At 39.8% G+C, this 23,097-nt stretch overlaps 3 protein-coding genes across 3 annotated transcripts in view; all 3 read right to left on the reverse strand.

Moving 5' to 3' along the window:
- LOC137292078 (uncharacterized) overlaps positions 1 to 23,097 on the reverse strand; it is a 365,314-nt gene that overhangs the window by 210,713 nt on the left and 131,504 nt on the right. The gene's annotated exons all lie outside the window — the stretch shown is intronic.
- Positions 111 to 5,858, reverse strand: LOC137258279 (uncharacterized). The gene is made up of 6 exons (XM_067795909.1): positions 5,853 to 5,858; positions 4,340 to 4,442; positions 2,412 to 2,717; positions 1,589 to 1,707; positions 1,081 to 1,249; positions 111 to 118 (listed from the first exon to the last, which is right to left on the reverse strand). Exons 1-6 carry the CDS (start codon positions 5,856 to 5,858, stop codon positions 111 to 113), a joined length of 711 nt encoding a protein of 236 aa, XP_067652010.1.
- Positions 17,423 to 21,481, reverse strand: LOC137279427 (uncharacterized). The gene is made up of 8 exons (XM_067811812.1): positions 21,392 to 21,481; positions 21,087 to 21,132; positions 19,771 to 19,817; positions 19,405 to 19,491; positions 18,286 to 18,331; positions 18,081 to 18,124; positions 17,855 to 17,935; positions 17,423 to 17,658 (listed from the first exon to the last, which is right to left on the reverse strand). The coding sequence occupies exons 1-8, from the start codon at positions 21,477 to 21,479 to the stop codon at positions 17,573 to 17,575; spliced, it is 525 nt and encodes a 174-aa protein (XP_067667913.1). The 5' UTR covers positions 21,480 to 21,481; the 3' UTR covers positions 17,423 to 17,572.

A 23,097-nucleotide genomic window follows, 5' to 3' on the forward strand; every position in this document is an offset into this window, starting at 1 on the left:
CATTAAATTTGTAGTTTGGTTTGTTTTTAACGCAGCACTCAACAATGTTTCAGCTTTATGGAGGCGGTCTGTACATAATCGACTCTGGACCAGGCAACATGACCATCAGTCTATGCAACTGGAATACAATGATATGTATCAGCCAAATCCTGGTAGAACAGGCCTTCAGCAACCCATGCTTACCATAAAAGGGGACTATGCTTCTCGTAAGAGGCGACTAGCATGATCGGGTGGTCAGACTCGATGACTTGGTTGACACATGTCATCGGTTTCCATTTGTGCAAATTGATGCCCATGCTATTGATCACTGGATTATCTGGTCCAGACTCGACTATTTACAGACCGCCGTCACATAGGTGGAATATTGCTGAGCGCGGTGTAAAACTCAGCTCACTAACACACTCACTGTGAGGTCACGTGAGAGGAAGTAAAATCTCACTAATCACACTCTCCAAAGTGGGTCACCTGTTCAACCTTGCTGTATACAACAGTCAACAGATCTACATACTTAACTGCAGCAGTCGCACTTGTTAAATGTGGTATACATTTCCAAGGCAAGATCACCTTCCAAAGCTGGCGGTTCTGATGGAAATTGGAATAACATTACTTTCCAAAGATCACCGGTTTGATAACAATTCACCTTCAGTAAAAACTGTTTCATCGTATCAGACACTGTTCAACCATTTACCAGATGGGGTCCACAGGCCCTCATGTCACTGTGAGGATTAAAGATTTTTTGTTTGAATATAAAAAGTATGAGTTGACCCACGACTTGAAACGCTTGACAGTATTATTATTAAATATAATAACATTACTATCCAGGTTCCATACATAAGTCTTTTCATTTAGCAACTTCGTCTGATACTACTGTCTACTAGTCATGCAGTAATTCGTTAAAAGCCCATACAACCACTCTCCGTCTCACACCGTTTAAAGTATCTCTAGCATATTTGTATCCTACAGTATGTCAGCTAACTTGAGCTCAAACTCTCTAACTGATTAGACATTATCCACAGGCACAAAAGCACACTTGCATGACAAGGGGAAATACACTAGCCACACTAGTTATAACCTCATTACCTGGGCGTGAACACACAGCTGTCCGTTGTTGTTGGGAGACTTCGAGGCAGTTTGTTCCAGGACCAACAACACTACATGTTGTATTGACTTCATGGGCTGCACCATGAAGTGGGGCTTCAACATCGCCTGTCAACCCATCATATGTCCCTTCACCACTCGAGAGTTTCAACTGAAGAAAAAGAAAAACATAACTGACACTCTGTTGTCCCGACTCAACATTGTTCAATTTTGCAATTTCCGTTTTCTATTGAGTAAGTAAGTGAACAGGGATAGACGCACCCACTCATGCAATAACAAACTTGCAATAACACAAATAACAATGCTGATACAATTTGCTTTCCAGAGCTGTGGCCCTTGGTCGTGCCAAAAACATCTGGACTGGAATACAGTATTTAACATGAACACTTCAATCATACAATCAAACTCTACACAGGATGTGACATTTATCACATGCTCGTCAGTATTGGCCTTTGCTAGAGTTACAAATACAAGTCAAGGATTGCCTCACCGTGACATTAACTCTTGGATCAGCGCTCAACCCCATACATACATCCAAAACACGGAACGTCTCATTCCTAAGGGGTACACAATTAACGTGCAGTCTTGATGCTACATCACTCAGGTCCTCTGAAAAATACATCACACTTTCAACGGTTCAGTAATATTTCACATGTATCTGTAAGATGCCACGAAACACGTTTTAAAATCATTCGTCATATCTATACTGAAGTACAAGGTACAAGGCACATGGTCCTATACCAGAAGCCCCTGATGAATCTTGCACTCAGTCATACGATGAAACACCACAAACTGAGGGCAGGAGACAAACAAGTCAGTATCAGAGAGATCAAGACATAATTCATTCTTTGTGAGACTATCCAACTGCCTCAGCCTAGTATCCCATCAAGTACAGTGTGTATTGTAAGGGTAATACCTTACACCATAGTTCATTATGCTGTTGATATGTGCTCGTTTCGACACAAAATCCTATGTTGCATGACATGTACATACAGCGTGAATATCATACGTTCTATGGATAACAATTTATTTTTATTTTTTATACGACGTTTTAGAGCTAATTATTGCATCTTCATCAAGGAAAAGGCTTATCGTCAAGCTATGAAACGTTCTAAAAAGAATGAAAGTTGTTATCCACAAAACATGTCATCTACAAATGCATTTTAAGAACGACATTTAGCAAGTTCATATGAATAATATCTCTGTCAAATATATATTACTTCTCCCACAATTATTTCACTGGTATGCTGTTTCAAGTATATTCATTTGTATAAAAAACAAAAAAATCAGTGATATGTTACAGCTGAGCTTACCATGTGCAGTCACGTGACAGGTTTTCTTGAGAGGATTCGTACCATCACGACAGTTCCAGGTACCTGAATCACGCGTCGAAAACTTCTTGATGCGAAGTATGTGTTTTTTGTCAGAAACCAAAACTGTCTCATAATTCGGAGAGTTTATGTAGCATTTACCACTGTTCCGCAGGCAGGTGACAACTTCTAAATTATCTGGTCGGGACCACCCAATAGACTCGTATTCTCCCGTGATGTCACAAGTGATGTTGACAGGCTGACCGATACAGGCAGCGCTCGGGCAGGATGTACTTGTTTCTGATGCGTCTGTGAATATTTCAACGCTTAAGGCAAGGGTACTGGCCATGACTGTGTATTGAATATAGTTACAACGATGTCTCAATATGAGTCTAATTAACATGATGTATATACTTCAGTTCATATGATAATGAAGAGGATATCTAACGATGTGGTGTTATATAATGATGCAACTACCTTAAATGTGCAGTTTGGTTTGTTTTTAACGCAGCACTCAACAATGCTTCAGCTTTATGGAGGCGGTCTGTACATAATCGAGTCTGGACCAGGCAACATGACCATCAATCTATGCAACTGGAATACAGTGACATGTATCAGCCAAATCCAGGTAGAATAGGTCTTCATCAACCCATGCTTACCACAAATGGGGGACTATGCTTCTCGTAAGAGGCGAATAACGCGATAGGTTGGGTGGTCAGACTCGATGACTTGGTTGACACATGTCATCGGTTCCCATTTGTGCAAATTGATGCTCATGCTGTTGATCACTGGATTGTCTGGTCCAGACTCGACTATTTACAGACCTCCGTCACATAGGTGGAATATTGCTGAGAGCAGCGTAAAACTAAGCTTACTCACGTGAGAGGGATAAAAATCTCACTAATCTCACTCATCAAATTAATTGGGTCACGTTTCAAAAAACATGTTCATCCCTCCGTATAACACAGTCAACAGATCTACATGCTTAACTGCAGCAGTTGCACTATTAAATGTGATATACATTTCAAAGGCAAGATCACCTTCTGATTGTGGTGGTTGTTAAGACAGCTGGAATAACACCACTTTCGAGAGATGATCGGTTTGATAACGCTTCATCTTCAGTAAAACGTGTTTCATCAGAAGCTGATCGACCTTTTCCTAGATGGGGTCCAAAATCTCTCGTATCACTACTATGATTAAAGGATTGTTAAAGATAAAAATTTTCAGATGAACTCCCGGCTTGAAGATGAAGTCTTAATCGATTGCATGCAATGTAGCAAAGCGATCAGCAAAGCAGGTCGGGTACACTGAAGTGTCCGGCCACGTCTACATATATTGTATTGTGAAACGTTTCAGTTGGTGGTATTCTCAAAACTTTCATATCATATATTTTAAAAAAAATCTTTAATCCTCGCAATGACACGAGGGTCTGTGATGGGGTCGTCTGTAGCACTGCGTAACTGTACTCAGCAACGTCGACTACTCCTAGGCGTATAATGTACTCACAATTGTTTCTATAATGTTTAACTCACTACCAATGCATATAAACTGATATCACTTAACAGAGCTAAACTGATATCACTGAACAGATTTCTGAAGCTAGACTCCCTTGAAAGTTATAAATAACTTTTTTTTAGACAGTGCTACTTGAAGGCTGCAGTCGCACTACAAATGATGCATCACTTTAGGAAGCATTTTCCAGGCATTCCGATCCCGTAGGATATGAAGCAGACTTGATTGTATATACTTGAGAATTGTATTGAAATAATCGCTTCATTTGTGTTTGCAGTAATAACAGACAAATCCTACCTCCGTCTTCACTTTCGAAAAGTCGGTGCCCAACAAGCATGTTATTGTTTTCAGTTTTGGATGAATACATTCGTTATTACTCATGAAATGACTGTAGATAAAACAGAAGATTGACACGTTACCTCCCACTTGTATCACGAAAGCTATCAAAAGGGCATGTGTCAGTGAAGGGAGCAGCCTCATCCTGCACTCTGCCCTAACAAAGAAAAACAAGAAAAGACAAATCTAAAATCAAGTCTAGTACATCTTTGATGATCTTTAACATTTATGAGGAGATATATACGAACACCTTCCGAAAAAGGGTTGACAGTTACATCGATAATGCTGAATGTATGTAGAAGACAAACATGTACACAGTTGTGTGTTTCCTTTCAAAACTCAAACTAGATTCAGTTTGAGGTCTTCCCTTAAAAGCCACATGTAATGTTATAGATACCACCATACACAGGTAAATATCGATCTTTCCATTAATGCTCTTTTTTAGGGTTTTTCCTTGGGAATAAGCAATGTGGGAAAGTACTGAAAAATAACTTGATCTTGATCCGTATCGTTCCACAGATTACTCAATGTCTATAGACAACATGTGTTCGGTTGCTAATGTTGATTGGTATATCAGTCAAATGCATGGGGTTTTATCCTTCAAGTGTGGATGGGTGGGGGTGTGTTTGGTGTTTCTTGTACTCTTACAAACTGATAATAGTGTTAAGCCACGGAGATACCTCAACCACAGTTCATCATTGTTTCTTGATTAAAACAGAGTATACCGTATCCTCCCACTAGTTACACACCCTTATGCAAACTTCATAGATGACTACACACCTAATCTCCTTCCTATTACCTTGAGGGTTTAGAATGGAATGGACCATACTTGTGTATGGCAAATAAGACAAAGCACTATAAGCACTGGGCCAAGGCGAAACAAAATGTTTACAGCATAAACGAACAAGAAAATTTGACTCCATCTGCGATCTCTATCTACTGAATAAATAAATCTGCGATAAATACGATAAATCTGCCCGTGTATCAGTGGTTATGAGGCAGGGTTCAGTTGAGTCTGCTGTGAAAGCCTTCAAAGTTGTTGATCATTCGGGGATTCTACATGTGGAAAGCAAATCTGGCATCATAGTCTGCATGGTTAATGCCAGAGGATGTGATGTACTCCGATGCGGCGTCACCTACTCCACTCGCTGTAAACCAGCCATGGTTAAGATGTATGGCAATTTCGCAAACATCCTTAGAAAATTCCATACCTCAGTATAATTGAGTTACCTCAATTAAAACTGTATGTAAAACCCAGGAAAGAGGTATTCTCGCACTGAGTTGAAGAATTGATGTACAGTGGACTCTCTTCAATCCGACACTCACTGGGACGGGAAAAATGTCGGATTGCACAGAGTATCGGATAATTACGGAAGCGTAGTAGAGCAATGGGGAAATGTTTTTCGTCGCAATATCTTTTACTTAATATCTCCTACGTAGGTCATAATATCTCCTACGTAGAACTTAGTATCTCCTACGTAGGACATAGTATCTGGTACGTAGTACTTAATATCTCCCAAGTAGTATACGTAATACCTCATACGTAGGACATAATATCTCTTGCGTATGACATGATATCTCCTTCGTAGGACTTACTATCATCTTCGTAGGACACACTAACTCCTACTTAGAACTTAATATCTCCTCCGCAGTGTCCACGATGGTGTTTCAAAGTAACAGGACATTGGGTCCTGTACGTTTCAGATGTCTATGTGACCCATTGAAAAGTCACAGGACCCACAGAATAAAGTTAAACAAACACTTCAGATTCAACATTTCATATAGTTGGCACTGAAATTGTTAACATTATAGGATAACAAACATAAGAGTTCTAAACAGCAAACAAGTGTCACGTGCCGCAAATAACAACTTCGCACAAACACATTGTGAAATATTCAGTCAGACACTGGGGCTGGCGGGTTGGTGATTTCTATCTGACCACTGGCGAATCTGCCAGATTCGTCAGAGGGTCAGACACTATTCGTGAACACTGATATGAATGTGACGAGTTCATACTTCTCGATCCAGTTGACTTACCTTGTTGAGAGTTCGGGGTCAACAAGTCAGTATTCAACATCATCAAAGTAGACTCGTGTAATTGTGTCATACGCTGTTTCATTAAAGCTAGCAGGGTCTACAATGTATAGATGTATAATGTTTCCGATTGTATAGATTCTTATTTCAAGTGTTTACCACACGAATGGACGCGGATATCACATAAAGCCAGAAAACGTTAAAGAATTTGTAATACTATAACCTTTAATTGGAAATCAAGTTATGATAATTATTGTTATGTTTCCTTTCATAAAAATCTGATGAAGTTACAGAAAGATGTTTTGGTCAAGAAAACTGGAGACAGTGACTAGTAACGGCGATATGCCATGTGTAGATAACTATGCATCCTGTCCTCGATATCAGCACACTGTCATAATTTTGTCGTGTCTGTAGTATATTCTGCCTCTTTATCTGGTTCACACAGAGACGGAGCAAGAATTGACTCGGAAACGCCGTATACACAATAAAAAGCATGATCTGCGTCACGAACTGGAGAATTTCTGCTGTTGATTTAGTCAAGTCGTGCAAAGGGCTTCTGATTCCTAGTTCCATAGTTTTAAGTGGACTATGCGACAGGGCGATGCATTACATTTGTAAAATATGTATAACATTAACAGACATTATGTTGCAGCATAACGCCCGAGTGACATCTCATAGATACAGTGGACTGATTGTGTTTTTACGCCGCGTTTAGTAATAGTAACATCATCCCGGAGGGAATGGTGTGTGTGTGTGTGTGCGTGCGTGCGCGCGCGCGCGCGCGTTGTGTCTGTTGTGGTTGTATCAAACATGGGACTTGACTGCCTTTAAAGCCTTGTCGGGTGTTTTAACACCGCACTACAGCTAGATTTCGGTGGTCTGTTTTGGATCGAGCCTGGACCAGACAATACTGTGACCAACAGCTTGAGAATTGATCTACCCAAATGGAAGACAATGTAATGTGGCCGATCAAATAAGCTAACCTGACCATCCGATCCGATCGACTCTTACGACAAGCATGGTCGCCTTTTGTGGCAAATATGGGTTGCGTAAAACCTATTCTACCTTCACGGGTCTGCACCTTTTGCAATGTTATTGCTTGTTATTCCATGTGTTCCTTTGTTTCCATGAATATATATAGAAAAGTTCACCATACACTTTGGATCCCAGGTACCGCTGGGTCAAAGTCGGGACATCATCAGTGAAATGTAATATCTTGAACTTGTCTGTGTGTGCATGTGCGCTTGTGTGCGTCTTTGACGGCTCTTGTGGATAGAGTTATACAAATTTATTCAACGTGTCATTTCTTGAACATGGATCTATCCGATGATCGGAAAGGAGCGACTTTATCCGATTGTTGGTATCACTCATCTGTTCGCACATTTCCACCAGTTTCAATCGTCATTTAATAACATTGCAACAGCAAACACCCCCTCCCCATCTCTGGATCCGCCTATGAAATCTAAAGCAGGATTGTAAATTTAAATGAGCGTCATCAACCATACCTATCTTCTGACCTGGCACACCTGTTTCCTATGCAAAGACGAATATGTATTTCAGCGTAAAGTGGCAACACACGGGAAAATACCACTGCCTAAACGGATGAATGAACAAACAATCATATGTTCAATCATATAAGCAGAGAAAGACTCATAAATAGACAGGACCATGAAAAGATCATCCCGAAATGGTGAAAGTTTTTGTCATTTCAAGGAAATGACTGATTTTACCATCTGGTGGTAGCACATACACAATACTGGCTATATAGCGACGAAACGTATGCCCCACCCTTGGCAGTTGTCTAACGTACGTCAAAATGTGTTCCATCGAGATCTGGGAGACCGGGGTGATCATGTATGATGATAGAAACCCATGCACTGTAAATACACCATCCAAAACCATACACCATGTCACTATACAGTGTTCGTCCGTCAACTTTGTCCCACAAACCATGTCTCTTTGTAACGTAATGTTAGGTATACACGCTTTTGTTTTTCACTGCTAAGATGACAGCTATACGCATCTGTAACGAATCCATGGAAAATATATAACTTGAAATCATCCCAGGCAAACCATCAACTCTCTCTTCTTTATTACTAAAGATTCATTTTAAAAGCCTCTTAATTATTTTTATTCTACATCATTAGTACGGGCCGTCACCCAACGGTAAGCCGATGTTTACAATCAGCCTATGGTCAACACAGATGCATGACACTGCTCACATGAAGACCCGTAACAATGACACATATTTACACTTCTATAAATACACCGGTACAAACATATCGCATCATAGATCCTGTCAGTATTACTCTTGTGTTACATGATAGGAATCACACAGTCACATGTTGGTTTGGGGCAAACATATCAAGCTTTCATTGTGCGTACGGAAGTGTAATGTTATCTCCACGGAATTTTTTCCTGATATAAAGTTTATCATTTCAAAACTTTGTTAGACTTTTTTGTTAGAAAGTTACACTAAATTCCAAACGTGTTTCCTTATTATTCAAAAACCAACATTTAGTCAATCTGCATCTACACGAATACTTCGAGGTGACCGAGTATTTATAAGATAGTTGTGACTTAACATCATTTCCGGATCTCTTCCCCTGGTCAGAGTCCAACTCAACAAAGCTTCCTGAAATCCTCGCCTTTTAACATGGGCACACTTCTGATGCTGTTGTCATGCTTAGCTCTCCACACTGTCACAGCTAAATCAACATTTGGTGAGTAAACTATAATCACACTTCTTTTCTGCATGGACATAAACAATTGTGGATGATGGGATGGAAACAGACATGACAGAGCAGATGCCACTCACTTCAAATAACACTACCATGTCTATTTATTTTCTAAAAACAACTACTTCAAAGTTCAACATTCACAGAATATGTACGCTACTATAGTTAGGGTTTGAATTCCAGGACAGAACGATTAGGTGTCCAGATTTGTCAGCATCGAGTTGCTACTCTGACATCAAGCTGCAACACCAAGATATCACGGGAATGCTGTTCACTGCGCTTTTGAACGAGCCTCACACCACACCACTCCCCGAAAGCTTAATAAACCTACCTAGCTATTAGCAGCACATCTTCATCAAGTAGCAGCTTGCATCGTGAATAAAGTGCAAACCGGGCCAGTGATATATCCAGTCATACGTTTCAATACATATATACATACATACATACATACATACATACATACATACATACATACATACATACATACATACATACATACATACATACATACATACATACATACATACACCCTCCCCACCCCCAACCCCTAATCAACCACCACCCCCACCCCCACACCACCACCCATCCACACATATATAGATACAGTGAGTGAGTGAGTTTTAGTTTTACACCGCACTCAGCAATATTTCATTTATATGGCGGCGGTCTGTATACAATGGAGTCTGGACCAGACAATCCAGTGATCAACAGTGTGAGCATCGACCTGCGCAGTGGGGAACCGATGGCATTTGCCAAGTCAGTTAGCCTGACCACCCGACTCTGTTAGTCGCCTCCTACGAAACAAGCACATTCGGCGTTTATGGCTAGCATGGGTTCCCAATTGCGCAGATCGATGCTCATGTTTTTGGACACTGGATTGTCTGGTCCCGACTCGATTATTTACAGACCGCCGACATATAGCTGGAATACTGCTGAGTGCGGCATGAAACTAAACTCACTCACTCACTCACTCACTTCAACAGAATGGCATGTTCTATCTGCTTTTTTCTCTGGGCATGCTTTACCAATATCACATTTAGAATTGTCTCCCTTGAATCAAGTGAGAATAAGATCAACACACAAATTGAAGTGCCAATTGTTGACAGCTTAATGGGTATCAAAAGAAAATACATATAAAATTCTAGTGTATCTGTTAAGTGTAATACCAAAAGAGAGTGCATATCGAGTATATGTTTATTACTTTTTTCATTAAGAATAATTGAGGGAAAATATATGAATGTTAAAACATATAACATAACATCAGGTCCTGATTTCTCAAAACAAACTTAAGTCTCAGTTTTGACAGTCTTGAGTTTTAACACAAATTTGAGAAAACGGAAAAAATACATTTTCCAGAATGAACTCAAATTGATATTAAACTCAAACATAGTAGACAATTTGAGGTTGATGGATACATTCCTTGAGTTGTTTGGGCTTTTTATTTTAAAAATGCATCTGAGCTAAATATTCAGCCATTTCAAACTGTCAAACTGATTTGAGTAAATCATTGTAAAAATTTAAGTTTTTCTCAAGAAATAAAGGTGAGACGTGTTATTTCTTCCATAAGGGATCACCGATGGAGAGGATGTTTGATTGGTATTAAGTATACATCATTTGTAGGCTGCGGAAGATGACAGTAATATATTCTCATTTTCAATCACTTCAGACATGGTTAGCAATGTTAGCAGAAAAAGAGACACCCATGTCCTCATCATGCTTAATATAACAGGTATTTTTATGTCCTTTAGGCTGTGCGAGATCTGAAGTCAGTGGTCACTACTGACATATATTGTAACCTATGGGAAACGATAATAAAATATACAATTTATACAATATTTAGAAGTAATATGGTCTTACATCATATTTCACTTGTTTGAATCTGAATTCAGTGAATCGGTGAGGGATTTTATAATATTTTCATTACTACATCATTATTTTGATGTCATCAGATATGACCTTATTATACTTAAGTGTCTGAAGGATTCCTTTAGCTGCTGGGGTGGTGGGGTAGCCTAGTGGTTAAATCATTGCTTGTCACACAGAAGACCCAGGTTCGATTCCCCACATGGGTGCAATGTGTGAGGCGCATTTATGGAGGCCCCTCTGTGGTATTGCTGAAATATTGCTAAAACAGTATAAAATCTCTATCAATCACTCACTCACTCACCCACACTAGCCAATGATGTGCGTCACATTTCAAACTCTTAAACAGAATCAGATTTTATGGATTAGGTCTGCTGCTATTAAGATAATTTTGAACAAAATATTTCATACATCCATTAAAAAGTGGGATAATGCCTTTTAAGTGTACTAAGTCACCTAGCAAACGTGAGTAAAATATGGGTCAAAATAACGACTGTTGAATAAAATACTGAAGAATAAAATTGACCTCAATATTCCCAAAATGAAACATATATCGCTTGTTTGTGTGTCTGTTTTTCAATGGAATGTAAAATATATCTGAAATGGGTATATCCACTATGCACAGTAAAACTTCCAAGTTCTCAAATTGTATAATTTCCTCTGTGTGTGCATAATAGTATTATTTGGGAGAAACATGTTTCATTAGTAACATTACTTTAATTTTAGAATAAATGTCAGCAAACTAAAAAAAGGGTTATTCACCTTACTAAAACAGACTCCCTGCATCAACAGCCAAATGATATTTGCGATACACTCTTTACTTATTACATTATTTCTCAGACTGATGTGTGTTGATTACAAAAGCAATGAACCAATAACATGTATCTGTGATTAGGGCATCTTTGACAATATTACAGTATTATTTACACACATTCCAGTGATCATCTGTGGCATATATTATAGGTCATAGGTGTCTCTTTTTTCTGCTACCATTGCTAACATTGCTAAAGGGACTGAAAATATGGTATTGTCATATTCTGCAGTATATAATGATGTTTTTGTTTTTGTTTGCTGTTGTATTTATATAACGGTTAGTGCAGAATATCAGCCATCGAATCTAAGGCCTTCTAGTTTGTTTTTTTCAAGAACCAAAAAGTAATTTAAGGAAATACAGAAACACTAAAGATCTACATGCAACACATAATAATTAAATGCACACATGGCTGGTCAAACGTGGGGCCGACCATTACAGATAAAAAAAACCCAAAAACTCTTAGCAACAACGCTGCACTGGGAAAGATTTGATGGAGATATTTGCCAGAAATGTGTATGATGTATTAGATTCATGTAAAATCAATACTTGACAGGTTCTGCTACTAAATCTCTATCAATCACTCACTCACTCACCCACACTAGCCGATGATGTGCGTCACATTTCAAACTCTTAAACAGAATCAGATTTTATGGATTAGGTCTGCTGCTATTAAGATAATTTTGAACAAAATATTTCATACATCCATTAAAAAGTGGGATAATGCCTTTTAAGTGTACTAAGTCACCTAGCAAACGTGAGTAAAATATGGGTCAAAAGAACGACTGTTGAATAAAATACTGAAGAATAAAATTGACCTCAATATTCCCAAAATGAAACATATATCGCTTGTTTGTGTGTCTGTTTTTCAATGGAATGTAAAATATATCTGAAATGGGTATATCCACTATGCACAGTAAAACTTCCAAGTTCTCAAATTGTATAATTTCCTCTGTGTGTGCATAATAGTATTATTTGGGAGAAACATGTTTCATTAGTAACATTACTTTAATTTTAGAATAAATGTCAGCAAACTAAAATAAGGGTTATTCACCTTACTAAAACAGACTCCCTGCATCAACAGCCAAATGATATTTGCGATACACTCTTTACTTATTACATTATTTCTCAGACTGATGTGTGTTGATTACAAAAGCAATGAACCAATAACATGTATCTGTGATTAGGGCATCTTTGACAATATTACAGTATTATTTACACACATTCCAGTGATCATCTGTGGCATATATTATAGGTCATAGGTGTCTCTTTTTTCTGCTACCATTGCTAACATTGCTAAAGGGACTGAAAATATGGTATTGTCATATTCTGCAGTATATAATGATGTTTTTGTTTTTGTTTGCTGTTGTATTTATATAACGGTTAGTGCAGAATATCAGCCATCGAATCTAAGGCCTTCTAGTTTGTTTTTTTCAAGAACCAAAAAGTAATTTAAGGAAATACAGAAACACTAAAGATCTACATGCAACACATAATAATTAAATACACACATGGCTGGTCAAACGTGGGGCCGACCATTACAGATAAAATAAAAAAACTCTTAGCAACAACGCTGCACTGGGAAAGATTTGATGGAGATATTTGCCAGAAATGTGTATGATGTATTAGATTCATGTAAACTCAATACTTGACAGGTTCTGCTACTATATACTGGACTATGGAATACCTGGGGGTAAATCATTGACAATAAAGACCTAAATCGGATTAAAAAGGACTTTTAGAGTACAATTTCAGGTTTTTGTAAGCCCGTGTGAACCCTGTAGAACCAAACATTCAAGATACATGATGTTGATCTGCAAATATTCAAGCCTGAAAGACACACTAGATTGGAAAAGATAGATTCTATCAGTCAATAAGCAATGACCCACGAATGTGGATACAATGGCATGCAACCGTCGCAGAGCGACGCCTTTGCGTCAATGTACTTTCCTCTAACTACAAGGATGGTTTGCTGGGGACAGAAAACACGCAAAAATGAACAAAGCATAATCACTGACCTGAATAGTCTCATCTCAACGTCATTCCCTTGGAGCTATTGTATATCGGAACGCGCAGACGTCCATTTTGAGCTTGAGTTTCCAGGGGGGATAACTCTTGCTGTTCTTTGATCGAGCAGATGTCGATGTTAACGACTAGAGAGCATGGGATAGTGAGTTCGATTCTGCATTACCTTTTAGGATTTTCTTAAATCAAATTATCTATCTATATAATTACCCCACATTTTTAAGTGATAATTAAGCCAGGTAATAAGAATGCAGGGTCCTGTTTCACAAGGCCACGACATTCGTAGCACTACAATGGCGTTGTGAAACGGTGCCCAGGTTAATATGCTTTAAAACCACCTAAACTGTAAATCTACACCTGAACTCACACAAACAAACATGTATACACATAATTTGATATATATGCCTATGTCAAGAGGATCAGGTTACCCTGCAATTCTTTTCAAGCCATGAATCACCACCATCCCTTTTAGATGTCGTAATATATAAAACATGTACTGGGACAAACATTTTTAATAGCCCTCCCCATACACACACTGTAGACTAGACATTTACAGAAGGTGAGTTCTTAGCGTTTGTAACCAATTGATTCAGCACTTATCAACTTTGTAAAGTGAGAGTGAATTTACTTCTATGCCACACTCAGCAATATTCCAGCTATACGCGGAGTCTAAAGCAGACAATCCAGTCATCAATATTTTGAAAAAAGTTATGGAACTGTTGAACACATTCATCAAATACGCATGCCTCATCTGACTAGGCAAACCAGGACGTAAAAAGAAATATGTTTTCTTTTTCCGGCAGCCAACAAAACTGTGAAATCCTGGCGACCCAAGCAGTTACATTGCTTGTGCCTCAGTTTCACTTCCGTGTTCGTAGAATCCCAAATACCAGTGTGTAAAGTAACCACTGCTAAAAATCCAGTCGGGTCAGGAAACCTCCACAATCATAAGTGACCTTCTGGCCCCTCACCGGCAGTGAGGTTGAACCGGGGTAATAATGTTAGCTCTTTCAGTATACACAAGTACGTGTATAAGGGCGATGTATGAATAGGACCTATCATCACAGTATTATTATCAACATATGTAATTGATTTTGTGTATACTTTGTATGATTCATCTCAGGGAGAGACTACGGTAACACCACGCCTTCCTCACCATCAGCCACGCAGGACCCTCCCTACTCTGTGCTGGGTAAGTCACTTATAGGATATGGGATACAAATCAACACAACATAACAGTATCCAGTATACATATCCTGTCCACCTAACCTCTCTCTGCTACATTACAATGTCGAAACAACAACCAGAGGAGATAGTAATACGCATTTGAAGAGAGCTGATATTTGTTTCTGAACAGTTTCCTCCATGTATCATATAAATATTTTTCTTATCGTTTTCAGGTTTCACAGACCGTGCTCTGTATAATTACGTCATGTTTGGATCCACATGTGGCTGTATCTTCTTCCTGATAAGCACAGCAGTCATATGCACAGCGTGTCACCGGTACAGAAAACCAGCAAGTGACACAATCACCTCAGACTAGAACAAGTCTGTGACAGACAACCCGTGTGTATGATACACAACACGAGTACTTGTGATACACCTACAAAAACACACCATCTTTGATGCTGTCTACTTCACAAAGGTGCATTAGGCTGCAGAAATAATTTTAAAAATTTCTTCAAAGGTGATGAGAGCGGTAGGACGTTTTTCTAAATTTCGACAGAAAACAAAATGAGCAGGGAGGAACACAGTTTTTTCTCTCTCAGCTTGGAAAGTTTAGGACACGTTTATGAGTTGTAGATTCAGTCACACTCGTACTTGCAGACGCTTATAGGGGACAAATGGATGATCGGGGCGCTGCAAAGTCAATTTTTCTTAAAATGGCAATATAAAATTGCCCCCCGCACAAGTAAAAGTGACGCGAAAGTGCCCGAGACAGATTTCACTTTTTCATTTAGCCTTACTTCATTGCACCATCGCCCTCTTATGATTGATCAAAACGAATCCTGAATCCCCCCGTAATCTGACTATGACAGATACATGCGATGCACCATTTGCTGAAATGCAAATCACATGACAATGCATAAAAAAAGCGTGGCGATTCCACAACGTACTGACATCAACCTATGTACTAACTTTACATCGTAATTTTTAACAGCATTAAATTGTGCACTTTGCATAATGCCACGTTTATCTGTGGTTGAGAGAGAAAGAGCTGTTGAGTTTCTTGAAGCTGGTTTGTCTACAGATCAAGTGGCCAGGATTTTAAATTGTCACAGATAAAATCATTAGGTTATCACAGCACCGACGACAAACTGCAGCTTGCACAACACGTGATTTACCAACCCCAGGCGAACCACGTGTCACGATACAAGATCGCCACATCGTCCGCACACACTGAACAGTTTGACGTCGGAATCCAGGACAGCCACTACCAGTCGTGAACGATGACGTATCATCCGTCCCCAGACCGTATCGCAGTGGTGACGTCGTAGATGTCTGGCTGTGCTCGACGCTTGTGGTGACTGTGGCCGAATCTGACATTTCTTTCTTCCTTTTGTTTTCTTTTTTGGTTCTTGTCGTTCCATCTTGACTGACCATTTCAGCGTCAGGTGGGACAAGTTCCCTGTTTGCATTTATCATTGAGCTTAAACGTTTGATTCTGGTGATGCGTTTCTTATGGATTTCAGTATACTATGTCACATGATGTCAATCTGATATCCAGTTATGTCTCCCAGGTGTTTGCCCACGACTGTATAATCAATGTATTAAAACATGTTAACTCCAAGCAATGTTTTCGGGTTTTTTAAAAAGGAAGCTTTGTAAGAGGTATGAGGCGACAGGTTCGATACAGTGAATTCAACAACATATCGTCATGACCAGAGTTTCTTATTTACAGCCAGCCTCCGTTCCAGTGGCTTGGGTTGTGTCAGAGAGAGGAAGATGTGGTTTGGATTGTGTCAGAAAGAGGAAGCTGTGGTTTGGGTTGTGTCAGAAAGAGGAAGGTGTGGTTTGGGTTGTGTTTGGAAGATGTGGTTCGGACTGATTCAGAATGGGGAAAATGTGATTTGGGTTGTGTCAGAGCGGGAAAGATATGGGTTCAGGTTGCGTCATAGGGGTGGTGTGGTATGGGTTGTGTCAGGGAGGGTAAGATGTCGTATGTGGTGTGTCGGAGAGAAGAAGGTATATGGCTTGGGTTGTGTCAGAGAGGGTAAGATGTGATTCCAGTTGTGTCAGAGAGGGGAAGATGTGGTTTGGATTATGTCAGAGTGGGGACGAACAGTTTGGGTTGTGTCAGAGAGGATTAGATGTGGTTTGGGGTATGTCAGAGAAGGGAAGATGTGGTGTGGGTCGTGTCAGAGAGCGGAAGATGCGGTTTGTGTTGTGTTGTGTCTGAAATTGGAGGATGTGGTTTGGGGGGGGGGGGGGAGGAGGGGAGGGTCAGCTTTTGATTGTGTCAGAGAAGAGAGGATGTGGTTTGGTTTATGGTACAGAAGGGAAGATGTGGTTTGTGTTGTGTCAGAGTGGGGACGATATGGTTTGGATTGTGTAAGCGGGGAAGGTTTAAATCTTGATTTTTTCCAGGAAAAAGAAATGTTTTGGATGTGGCAGTGTGTGCGTTTGTTTTTGGAGACGGGTCTTTGGTGTGTTACTAACCCCCTGTTCCCCAGTCAAAGTTCCAAGGGCAGAAATCCATTTTTGAACTTTAATACTGTTACCTTATTCAGAACACGGGGAAATGCTGAACAACGAACAAAAAAATGAAACCTAAAGATAGCACTCATTTCCTTGAATCAGTTATATCAATCAATATTAAATAAAGGGAGTAATCTATGCAGTTCTTATGGCAGATCATCTCCCGTGTCAGCACTGGCGATAACAGGAGCAGGGTCCGGTAGTGTTTTATTCGCCTTGTTCGCCTCGCCGTCTGAAACAACATACACAACTTTTATGTACATTTTACACAGGCTCAAAGGCCAGTAAAAGCCATTTCACGTGTTGAACAATCTTTCGTAACCAGATGGTTGTATGTTTATCAAAATAGATGGCATGACTAGTAAATAAGTAAATGTTGTCGTTTCTGGAACTAGTTAACTTCGAAATGGTAGTTTAAGTCTGCAAACCTGAGACCCCGTCTGTATTCTCAAGATAGTGAGTACTTTGGTTGACCACATCCGATGACCTCTCATACAAGTCATTCTCCACTGCAATAAGCAGATTTGTCTTCAGTGTCAAAACAACGCAACGCAAAAACATCTTTCATATCAACAGTAGTGTCGTTTTCCCCCTTGAAATGTGATATATTCGCAATTATGCATTATGTCTAAAAATGTACAGAAATGTGCTCACCCATTATGTCGTCGTCACTGGAGTCCTGTTGGAAAGTTGGGTGTCTGAAAGAAATATGCAAATATATTATTTCTCAACAGAAACATACAGGTAACTTCCAAAACAAGGTTACTTTTTGCCAGTGCATGGAATATACAGATCACTGTTGAGTAACATTAGATATATATATGCAACCTGGAATTTCCAAAAATGGTAAATGACATACCCGTTTCCATCCCCAATGGCTGGCGGACTCTCCTTCACAGTGTATCCTATAGAAACATGAAGACGATATAACAGGTGAGAACAGGTGAACTGGACTAGAGTGATTTGTACGGCAAGTAAGGAAGACAAATTTCACCTACTATATAAATTGGATGTATATATCGATTTCAGAATGCCCCTGGAGTATATTCCACAGAATATCCTAAGAGGAAAACATCAGATTTTTACTGCCATTAGACGAATATGTCTATCTAATATTAGCTGTGGTTTTAACATATTAAGAAAGAATCTGATTTCTTCTGGCAACTAATTACATAATGTCATGTTTTTCACTACTACTGGAAGTAGTTCTGTCAACGCTTTGCCTGTCATTATTTTGCTATGTACAAGGACCGTAGGCATTATATGCTATAAACTATCTTGATACTGGATGAGGTAACTGAATGCAATGTCCTTATTTGGGCTCAAGACAAAGTGAAAACAAAGTGAAGGAACGGTGGAATCTATCCCTGCTTTGTTCTCCATAACCTTGTCAGGAACAATATACATCCGTCACTACCACTGATTAATTTTGGGGTGTGACAAGGGAGGGAAGGGTTCATTTTGGGGTTGTGACAATTGGAGGAAGGGGTCTTTCCAGGATGTCAAACGGGAGGGAGGGGATCGTTTTGGGTGTGACAAGGGTAGGAAGGGATCGTTTGGGTTTAGAACCAGGTGGGAAGTGACCCGTTTATATCTGGCAGGATACGGAAAGACTCGTTCTGGGTTCGGACAGCAGGATAGGGAAGGGTTCGTTTTGGGGTTGTAGCAAGGTAACATGAAGGGTTCGCTTTTGGATTGAAGAAGACAGGGGAGAGAGTTCATTTTGGAATGCGAGAGGACAGGGAAGAGTTTCTTTTGGGATCTGACCAGGTAACATCGGGAAGGGCTCGTTTGTGGATGGAAATGTTAAGGAGGGGCTCGTTCTGGGATCTGACACAGTGCGGAAGGGTTCCTCTGGCATGTGACCGGATGCGGTGAGGGTCGTTTGGAGTGTCACCGCGTAGGTATGATGATCTTTGAAGGCATGTTATTCTACTAGTGGACCTAGTAGCGCCTATATTGGTAAGGGAACACACACCTTCGACTTGGGTATCGTCCGCTTTCCTGAGATCCTGAGTAGCTGGACTGACCACATCCGATGACCTCTCATACAAGTCATTCTCCACTGCAATATACAACGGAACCTGTACGAGTGTCGTGCAAGTGACCGATGCATATATATATATACACTTTAATGTGTGTGTGTGTGTGTGTGTGTGGTGTGTGTGTGTGTGTGTGTGTGTGTGTGTGTGTGTGTGTGTGTGTGTGTGTGTGTGTGTGTGTGTGTGTTAAATATGTGCAAAAGAATTGGTATATCAACATTTGGTTTTGCTGCGTTTTCCACTTATAATAGGACATATGCACAGGTATTAATTATTTTGTAAAATCTATAAAATATGCACACCCATAATGTCGTCCTCTTCACTTGAGTAAAGCTGTAAAGCCGTGTTTCTGAAAGATGTATCAAATTTCACAAATGCTATTCAAGTAGTTTTGAAAGTAAGATTAGGACAGATTTTATGCATATTCTAAAACGAACTTTCCATTGTTTAGAATTATTTCGCTTCAATGTTGATTTTTATATGGATGTTATGGCACATCCATTAACAGTCAAATCTGAAAGGGCAAATACCAATTAACCTTGAGATGATTAACCTTCGATTTGTCTTGACAATAGTCCCGGAAAAGTTGAATAACTGACATTGTAGAATAATGCTGGAAAGTGGTGAATAAACAAATATACGTAGATCCACAGGGTTCCGTAACTTGCCTATGTCATGATGAATCAATTATATGGCCATAGCAATTACACTAGAATGTACTTTGGCAACATTGTCTATTGTCGAGTGTCAATCATGATAAACTGTATTGAACAATCTTGAAATTTAGTATAACCATCTTCACTCACACACGGTTTCGCTTTCAGTAACGCACACTTAACGTATTAGTATGCATATTGTCAGACAATGTAGCTAGTCTGCTGATGGAATATCAAGCTAAGCCATTTAACATTATCATATGTTTTGTCTGATTTCATAGCGTTACCAAATACGCAACAATTCCATTTTTTTAACACTTACTTCCATTATGGCTCGGATCATTCATACTAACTTTCTCATATGGACACTGGACATGGGGCCAGTTCACCTTGGCCTATTAGCAGCATAATACATTTCTCATCCTTTGTTTGAGTGAGTGAGTGAGTGAGTGAGTTTAGTTTCAACTATATGACGGCGGTCTGTAAATAGTCGAGTCTGGACCAGACAATCCAGTGATCAACAACATCAGCATCGATGTGCGCAACTGGGAGCCGATGACATGTGCCAACCAAGTCAGCAAGCCTGACCACCCGATCCCGTCAGTCGCCTCTTACGACAAGCATGGTCGCCTTTTATGGCAAGCATGGGTTACTGAAGGACTATTCTACCCCGGGACCTTCACGGGTTCCTTTGTTTGATAACAGACCATACATAAATGTCCACGTTGCTTAAAGTCTTTGAACGGCGTGAGGAAGTGATACAGACGGAGGTGACAGTCTGTAGATGTCAACTTCTTTATCTGGGGGGACACGAATTTCTGAGTACATTGTTTGTTCTTACTCATTCGTCATTCACCCGATGCAGGTGTATGAATATACTCCGAAACGTTGTGTCCATCAGATTCTAGGTTGTTGCCAACCACAATGAGTCTGGGATTCCAAAACAACGTTAAAATACTCACATGTTTCCGCTGTTAATGACTGGATGCTCTTCCTTAACCGAATGTCCTAAAGGAGACGTTATACATTATACAAAGACACATGGTGTATGTACAGTTTTAAAACGAACGTTCATGAATAAATGTCGATTCTTATCAGTGACGCCTTCTTGACAGACGGAAATGTTTGTACTAGATACACATACATGTACAACTTTCAATAGAAAGAATGCAGTTAATACTGAAAATGTGTAGCAGTTAAAGTAGCATTGACATTGATGAGGGAACGTGTTTCATGAATGAATATTTCAGACGATAAAATGATATACCATGACCATGTTTCCTTCTCAACAGGCACACGGCTCCAAGGATGAAGACAATGATGAAGGCACCTCCCCCTCCAACCGCAACATACATGTAGACATCTTGAAAGGTCAAACATATTAATGATTGATAAATTGTAATTTAAAGTTTGGTGTGGGGTTGGATTTAGTTTCCAAACATAAAGAACATAAGCTCAACCATGCACAGATTGCGGTCATGTGTAGTGGATGTTTCATTATCGCTGTTGTAAAACACTGTATAGTGTGTTATAAAAGACAGCTTGACATGCAGACTTCACGTGACGTTATGTGTTAATATATGATCCAAGGAATGTAGGTTTGCATCACCACTAATCCGAAAGGCTGAACAGTAGATGTAAGTCAGTGGAAAACGTGGGAATCGTATTTGCATGCAAACTCATCCTCATTTGGGTGTTGCGATGATATGCGTATTGTTTGTCGGATCCGGTCAGCATTACTGTAGAGATGTTACACTAAAATAAATATTTTGAGAGGTAAAAGAAACTGTGAGTAAAGCATGAACATACTGATTGGTCCATCTCGTGTGTTGTTATCAGTATTAGATGTCACGAATGCTGATGTCGAGGTTGACGATTCATATGTCGAAGTACTTGTAGATTCTTTTGCCATTACCTCTATCAAACAAAGTCAGACTGTTATGTTCAACTCAAAAGTGAAGGACAGTTGTGATAGCACAAATGTCTCTGCCAATACCAAGCAAAACAACCCGCAAAAGTAACAGAATGGACAAAAAGATGAATAGAAAATATGAATTTCACATGTGTGCATGCAACGGAAATTATGACCCATAAAATAGCGAAAAAACGAGAGGAACGTGAAAACACAACCATGTACGAACCAAACAAACCAACCTGCAAAAGAAAACATTCAACATGTTTTATTAGACTGTGAAAACACGAATCGTTTGTCACATTTGTAGGGCACTGAAGACTGACAGTGACTCAACTTCAACAATAGAACCGGCTGACGGAAGACACTCGACTCAGCTTCAGCCATAGACAGGCTTTTGCACGCATCACCAAACACCTTTACAAACCTATGGGACAGTTATCAGAAATACCGTGACCATCATTCGGGCTGATCAGCTGCGTTGCCCAGATCAGGGAAAGAATTTGGCCACAATAGCGTTGGATACGTATTTGATTTAGTGGCGTGTTTTGCGAAAGAAGACATCGTGATTACGCCGTGCTCGAAACTGCATACAGACGGTGGATATGTTTGGTGGAGGGCGTGTAAAGAAGTGGGCTGTTACCTCTCATACGTCAGTTTGCAAGACGACAACGCCCTCACTCGACAAGACTGACAATGATCTTTTTACGGAACTCCGGCACCCAAGTACTGCCATCACCCGCAAGCTCTTTATTGGATAGATAGATAATTTGAGTTTTAATAGGTGTTCAGGCAACTAGGCCCATTTACCTTGCCCATCACAAAGGTTTCTCTTTATGGGATGTTCACGTCAACAACAACCACATAGCCTCACAAAGTTGCCACAACCACTGCCTTAAAAGTGGGTGAAATGCTCCAGCCCACAATCAGCCTGTTTGGTTCCATGATGTAGGTTTGTATTTTCATGGGACCATACAAGATACTGAGAACAAATTACCTTCACGTGGCATTTGACGAAATCGGTGATGATTAGAGTTACATATCAACAGTTGATTATTCAC

The sequence above is a fragment of the Haliotis asinina genome, chromosome 1 (assembly GCF_037392515.1).
Source record: "Haliotis asinina isolate JCU_RB_2024 chromosome 1, JCU_Hal_asi_v2, whole genome shotgun sequence".
Taxonomy (NCBI): domain Eukaryota; kingdom Metazoa; phylum Mollusca; class Gastropoda; order Lepetellida; family Haliotidae; genus Haliotis; species Haliotis asinina.

What these genes read in the sequence shown, in the direction of transcription:
- LOC137279427 (XM_067811812.1), bottom strand. Translation starts at nt 21,479, where the DNA reads ATGTATGTTGCGGTTGGAGGGGGAGGTGCCTTCATCATTGTCTTCATC. An exon ending in GAGAAGGAAACATGGTCATG is followed by an intron (nt 21,133 to 21,391) that starts GTATATCATTTT and finishes CGTCTCCTTTAG; the next exon opens with GACATTCGGTTAAGGAAGAG. An exon ending in GCCATTGGGGATGGAAACGG is followed by an intron (nt 18,125 to 18,285) that starts GTATGTCATTTA and finishes TATTTCTTTCAG; the next exon opens with ACACCCAACTTTCCAACAGG.
- LOC137258279 (XM_067795909.1), bottom strand. An exon ending in TTTCGTGATACAAGTGGGAG is followed by an intron (nt 2,718 to 4,339) that starts GTAACGTGTCAA and finishes AAATATTCACAG; the next exon opens with ACGCATCAGAAACAAGTACA. An exon ending in ATCCAAGAGTTAATGTCACG is followed by an intron (nt 1,250 to 1,588) that starts GTGAGGCAATCC and finishes CTTTTTCTTCAG; the next exon opens with TTGAAACTCTCGAGTGGTGA.